We start from the raw sequence: 6,283 nt of genomic DNA, 5'->3' as shown, positions 1-6,283 counted from the left end.
CTACCACTCTGGACTTTTTAGAATGTTCCTAGATAATGGACCTCACTTAAATAATTGCCTTAAACTCCTTCTATTATATATTTTTTATATTCTTTTAATAACTACGAAAAAATTATTTAGAAAAAAAAGATGTGTTAGAATTTCGTGATTTAATATTAATAAAGATAATATGATTTATCTTTGATAGTATTAATGTCTTACAAATTATATTATTTTGGTCTTGTTTTAATTTGAAGTGCACAATTCAAATTTTAAAGAAAACTGCCATCTATCTAAACAAAACAGGTTTGAGTCTCGAATCATATGAATTAAATATAAGACAAGTACTGAAATATGAAGCTGCTGGCCCTCCTACATTCCTCTGATAATCGGACTTTTCAAAAGTGTGCTACCAAGTGTTTGACATGACTGACTGGTGTCAAGATTAAGTTCTTTACGCCTGATTTCCACAACCAATCAATGACAACTAAAGATGCTCTGTTATAATTTTACAATTCCAGGCTTTAAATATTTAGACATGTCAGTCAAATTTGTCAACCTATGTCGGTGTATAAGTGCAGAGTACGCCGACAAAGTGCACAAATAGAAAGGACAGTCCTCAAGATTAAGAGAGTCTATATATGTCGGTTGGCAATACCATTGCTCGTGTTTCCGGGCTCTTGGGAACTGGCGAAGAGCTGAGCCACTCAAAAAGTGCACGCCCCCGGTAAAGAAACTGCAAGAACAGTCGAACAAAACATTTACATCAAACTACTGTGATGTTTCAAATGAGTCTAATGGTGCCATTGTAGCTCTCAGAAAAAGAAAATACAGTTCGAAAGTATTCATGAGTTGTTTACTGTACCAACCCTTGCAACAACCTGGTAACGAATATTATAAGATAGAATAATTAACAACAATTTGCTCATTAACCTCTCCTGAATCATTAAACTCATTTGAACTCATTTGGTTCAAAAGAAGTGCATTTCAGGACGCCTTTAACATGAACAGTCACTAAGACATCATATGTAAGCTGAATTCAGATCTGTTTCAATCACACTGTAGCCTGACATGTACATGCACAACATCATGGAAGACACCAAATTGCATCAATAAAGAAATTCGCTTACAGCATGATTCTTGCTAAGTGTGGCACTTCGTTGTATCACTGCCACAACATCAGGTGCAATCGCACCATCCTGCACGCAAGAAATCATGTCAGACCAATACAATAGCTCAGAAGAGATTACTGAGTGGATGAACAGGTGAGGTCATGCGATTATAAACGAACTTAGGCTGATGAGAAAGAATACATACAGGACACAAGAGAGGCTCTAAAGTGATGCAACAAATAGGAGTAGCATGTTGAAGACTATGTGAGGAAGTATCCAAAAATCCCGACCCCAATAACGGAGCTTCCGAACATCCCATCAAAGCTGTCAGTACAGCTTCCCGCACCTACAAACAAAGATAGAAAATTAAGACCCAAGTTCTATTTGATTGAAACATCAAATTCAGGCATTAGCAAAACGAGCACACCATACTCATGATGACACAGAGAGTAAGGCAGGGGTCCTTTGCCCCAGTTGCAGAATCTCTAAACAAAATGTGACAGGATCCTGGTAGAGGTTATGGTTACCGGTGGTGGCATTCCTGCAACGTAGACTTGCTCGAGGCAATAGTTTTGGTACAAACACTGCGCCACCTTCGCCTTTTCATGATGTAGCTGCAAGCCAACACAACACAATAAGCTCCCAAAACCAAATATTGGCAAGTTTCTCAATATCTTGGAATCTTTATTGACGCATGAGTGAGACTACAAAGACTATCACAGATTGCAGATAATTTCCTACATAACAGAAAAAAGATAAAAATAGAACACAAACTAAATCTCTGCAGCGCAACGTGATATTATATCATTGAGTCAAGAATTTGTCAAATCTTTGAGTCAGAACCATGCAGCAAATGGCACATACTTTCAATGTACTGGAAGGTGCAGCCTCAACGTCAATGTTGCTCTTTGAATCTGCTTCAGGAGTTGGGTTGTTGCAAACAAGCTCAGCAATGATTTCCATCTGCAAAGAGGAGATGATGCCAATGAGCAACATATAATATCAGCAACCACCAGAGAGCCCGCTGCTATCCGGTCTAAGAAAGCTAACATCATTGTGGATATATGAATGAACACCCTAACTAGCACTTCGTCATTTTATCTACTTAAAACCAAAGGTAGTAGCAATTGTCCACCTTGAGAGCGAGTATAAACAGCGCGCTTATGTAAATTACTTACCAAATAACCAAATAAAAGAGCAGTGTCTTGATTAGGACATGCCAAAGCGATCAGGCCTCTGCAATTGCATACAAAAAGCAAATCAAATTTTATGAAGCACTATGATCATTCAAAAAATTGCCAAAAAAATCATTTAGAAAAAAGAGTGCAATTATTCATGCTGTTGTCACCGCTTTCATACCTCATGACTCGGGGATTCATTACCCGTTGCCATAGTAGCTGATCCAAAGCTCTGGTCAACAAAGGCTGCATTCAAAAAGAAACATATTACAAAAGAAGAACAAACCTCAGATACCAAATCCACTAAGTCATTGATATACTAGATGCCATTTCAAAAGTCAGCTCAGGTGATGTTTTGTGAGGAAAAATCTGCAAAATATCCAGGCTGCATTTCTCCTTGTTGTACAAGTTTTACACAATGCATTCACATTTGAATGCAACACAGCTTCCTATTAAAACGGCTTTTGAATGCTTTTACGGGTTCTGAAACAAAAGATCCAGAAACTAGAAAAGAGCGATAGAAAACCTTCAATTGATCTTGTTGGTCACGATGAAGACGTGGATTAATCAGAACCTGCACAACCAAGAACATTTCAAATCAGCTGCACCCCAATATATGCACGATATCAAGTACCCAAGTAGTCAAAGGAACAATACTACTGGACCAAGCACAATAAGACACTCATCCTTGTTACCAAAATCATGTCTCGATGTATTCAAAGTTGTGATGAAATCTGTCCAAAGGCATAGAATGAAGAACACCAAACTGCAACACTCACCATGAGGTTGACAAACCTGTCCAAAAAAGCAGGCACCACACCCATGCATACATAAATTAAAACCTCTTCATAATATTATGATATATCCTCAAGTTCCTCTTTCAAAACTACATCCTTCTATCAGCTTCCGATGCAGCATTTCACAAGCCAATTTTTGGATGCAACCTACTGATTTCATCTGAAAGTACACTAAACACGTGTAACAGTACCATGAGAAATGAACACGTTACCGTGGTATAAAAGAAGACTCACTTTTGAACAGCAAATTCCACACTCCACTGTCGGGCAATTTTGTATAACACATCGCAAACATCTTCCACCTGCAGCCAATTCATTCGGTCACCATGTTCGTTAATAACGTGGAAACTCTCAACAGCCATCTGGTCCTGATAGCTTACAGTGTCACACGCAGCATCACTATCATCTAACATTAACCCGGCAAACTCTAACTGCTGACAGGCTTGACTACCCGGCACTATTGAAATGGTGCCAAGGGCACCAGCTCTCATTGCATCATTGTAACATAACAACACTCTGCGTTGGAACAAAAAGCGAAAAAGACTTACCCTTCTAGATAACGTAGAATACACGTACTCGCCCAAACAGAATATTCGGACTGCAAAACAACAGCGCGTAATTCAGCGTTTTAAGCCAGGTAGACCCCATTTTCACGATAGATATTGAGCATTCAAGGAGCCATGACTCTCCTTCATTACAGCGTAGTTTTCCCACTGAAGGCAGACAGCATCTCCCTCACAAAAAAATTGCTCTTCATGAAACTAGAACAACTCAGCAAACATTAACGTTCGATTTAACTTCTTCAAATTCCTTCCGATAGCTTGCTACATGAAGCAAGTAAGATAGACACAAGTTAACATCTACATCAATTGTAACACGGATCACATATTCCTATCGTTGCATACGAAGGCCGGAGGCCAGCAGAAAAATCATGACATGGGAACTGATTAAAACGAAAGTTGAAGATTAAATCACAATACCACACAAGGAGGTATGACAGCGTCCGCAAGCGTTAAGCATCAGAAACCTTCAATCGACTGCAGCGTGACGTGAAAAAAGAAAAAGAAAAAACAAGGAATATGCAGAAGAGGAACAGGCACTCACACTCAGTTGATAAGAAGGTCGGACTCTCATACTCCATGTCCAAAACCTGTTGAGTACCTGCCGGGACAACTAAACACTTTGTACCCCTCCACCTTCCCTTCTCAAAATTATCACACGAGATCCCCGATATCAACCGCCTAAACAGCTGAAACTAGCTCTGCAGCTCATGAGAACTTTTATTTGATTCAACGCTGCGGATATATCCCTAAGCTGAAGACGTTTCCGCGAACGTCCCTACTCGCATCTCGAGGCAAAGGTCGCCGCCTTTGAATACCACTATCTTCCAGTTCTAAGGTACGTAAATGGCTGAGCACACACACTCCTAGCTACCAGAGAAGGTGTCCGTAGCCAAACCACCTCAATAGAATAATCTGCGCCGACATTCAAGACGATGAAAGTGTAGGCAAAATCACCTCCCTGTTCCACCTTGCAGCAAGAGTGTGAAATATTCCAGAAGCGCCTTGCCACCTGAATGCAGGAATCTAAGAACCCCCGAGTATATCATGTAATAAGATTCGGAAGGTTATGGAGAACTGTCCCTCGGCTCAACAGTGCCAGCTGCCCACATCACACGATCCAATTCTACAACAGCCTTCGCAAACCATGCACGCCACAAATTTTCATATCTGAAACGTTACTGCATTGCTCATGCTATCAACCCTAACCAGACACCTCATTACGCCAATCCTGCACACTTGCATCCGGAGCGCCGCTATTGAGCATCGCCTGATCCAAATCACAAATCCAGATTCTCGGCTCCAACAACCTCCAGGAATCGTAAGCGCCGTGCAGCTAGATCTTCAGAACCACCTCCTAACTCCACATTCAACACATCCCAACGCCCAACTAGCCCTAATAAAATCCAACAACGCGCATGAAATCCAATTCTATGGTTATAAATCAACTTGCATCCCGCGATTCACCACGCTCCATCGCTCCACTCCAACTCATCAATCTCTCACCTCATTTGCACAACACATCCCCCCTTGCGCCGCCAGTATTTCATCAAAATTCCCCCACACCGCTATGTTTCCTCCCTCTCCCCATCCTCTTCGTCCTCCCTCTCCTCTCCAACTCCCCCATGGCTTCCGTGTTTAATAAGAGTCTGGGAGAGAAAATGAACACAATCCTGACAACTAACGACAGTGCAAAAGCAGCAGCAGCAGCAGCAGCAGCAGCAGCAGAACAAAGCTGCGGTTCCGATTACTGAATACGAAAGAGGCACAACGCAAAAGGGAGCGAACAATAAGGGATGAGCTTGAGCTTGAGGTAGGTTATGGTGCCTTTGAGCCACTAACGTAGCAAACTACGACGTCGGGAAAGGGAGGGCGAGGGCAGATCTCGGGAGCAAATTACGGACAGCGGTTCCCTCTGCACGCGCACAATCCAAGTCCCGGCCGCTAAATTTCACATCGCTCCTCAAAATCCAGCCTGCTCTTCACTCCGCACTGTCCGGATTTGATCCATTCTGCCATTGCGTGCTGGGTTCGCAGCAGTCAGCCCCTCCAGGTCAGAGGTTGAGTGGACAGTGCTCCGAAATGCTTGCCGCCCTATACCCCGGCGTCTCTCCACTGGTGTTGGATTTGCTTCGTTGGCTTCTTCCTTGCTCTTCTCTGCTCAGAAAACCTGCGGTCTCTGCAGTTTGAAGATTCAGCAGAGGAGCTTGTTCTCGGAGTAGCCTTCTCTCCGATTCCGTCTCCTCCGAGTATCGCAGTGAAGCTCTTCTCTGGTGGCATCCACGGTTGCCGCAGCCTCTAAAACACGAGCCATCGCACTTTCCATAATCTCTTTATTCTAAAAGTAACACAATCTGTTTTTTTTTTTATTTGTACTATTACAAAAGTGTGTAGAAGCCACAATCCCAGGTGGATTGTAAAGCTGCCTTGGAATCTGAATTCGGATATAAGATGTTATTGTAAAAAAGAGGAGTAGATAAGTAAATGAGATATCCAAAGCGAAGATAGTTACATGCGACAAAAGTGTTTCCACTATATTTGAACTGTATTTTCATGATGCATTTAGTGTTCTAGATAAATTCATCTTGATAGTAAAGATCATTTCATGTAGGTTTTCGTAGATTGTTCATTTTAATATACATCGGTTGGCTGTACGT

The 6,283-nt window shown here is 41.8% G+C and overlaps 1 protein-coding gene across 3 annotated transcripts; it reads right to left on the bottom strand.

Annotated features, from left to right (window-relative positions):
• Positions 1–286: 286 nt before the first annotated feature.
• Positions 287–5,883, bottom strand: LOC112287656 (uncharacterized). 3 transcript variants are annotated; one of them, XM_024530888.3, is made up of 12 exons: positions 4,171–5,883; positions 3,615–3,664; positions 3,279–3,368; positions 3,049–3,064; positions 2,796–2,843; positions 2,451–2,515; positions 2,270–2,327; positions 1,956–2,054; positions 1,619–1,705; positions 1,297–1,437; positions 1,110–1,178; positions 287–715 (listed from the first exon to the last, which is right to left on the bottom strand). In XM_024530888.3, exons 1-12 carry the CDS (start codon positions 4,198–4,200, stop codon positions 605–607), a joined length of 864 nt encoding a protein of 287 aa, XP_024386656.1. In that variant the 5' UTR covers positions 4,201–5,883; the 3' UTR covers positions 287–604. The 3 variants fall into 3 exon arrangements, with proteins under 3 accessions (XP_024386656.1, XP_024386658.1, XP_024386657.1); XM_024530890.3 differs by having other exon boundaries at positions 1,382–1,437; XM_024530889.3 differs by having other exon boundaries at positions 3,301–3,368.
• Between the last annotated feature and the right edge of the window lie 400 nt (positions 5,884–6,283).

Source organism: Physcomitrium patens, chromosome 10 (genome assembly GCF_059467195.1).
Source record: "Physcomitrium patens ecotype Gransden chromosome 10, ASM5946719v1, whole genome shotgun sequence".
Taxonomy (NCBI): Eukaryota; Viridiplantae; Streptophyta; class Bryopsida; order Funariales; family Funariaceae; genus Physcomitrium; species Physcomitrium patens.
The sequence above is the reverse complement of the archived record's forward strand: the minus strand, read 5'-3'. Positions and strand labels throughout refer to the sequence as shown.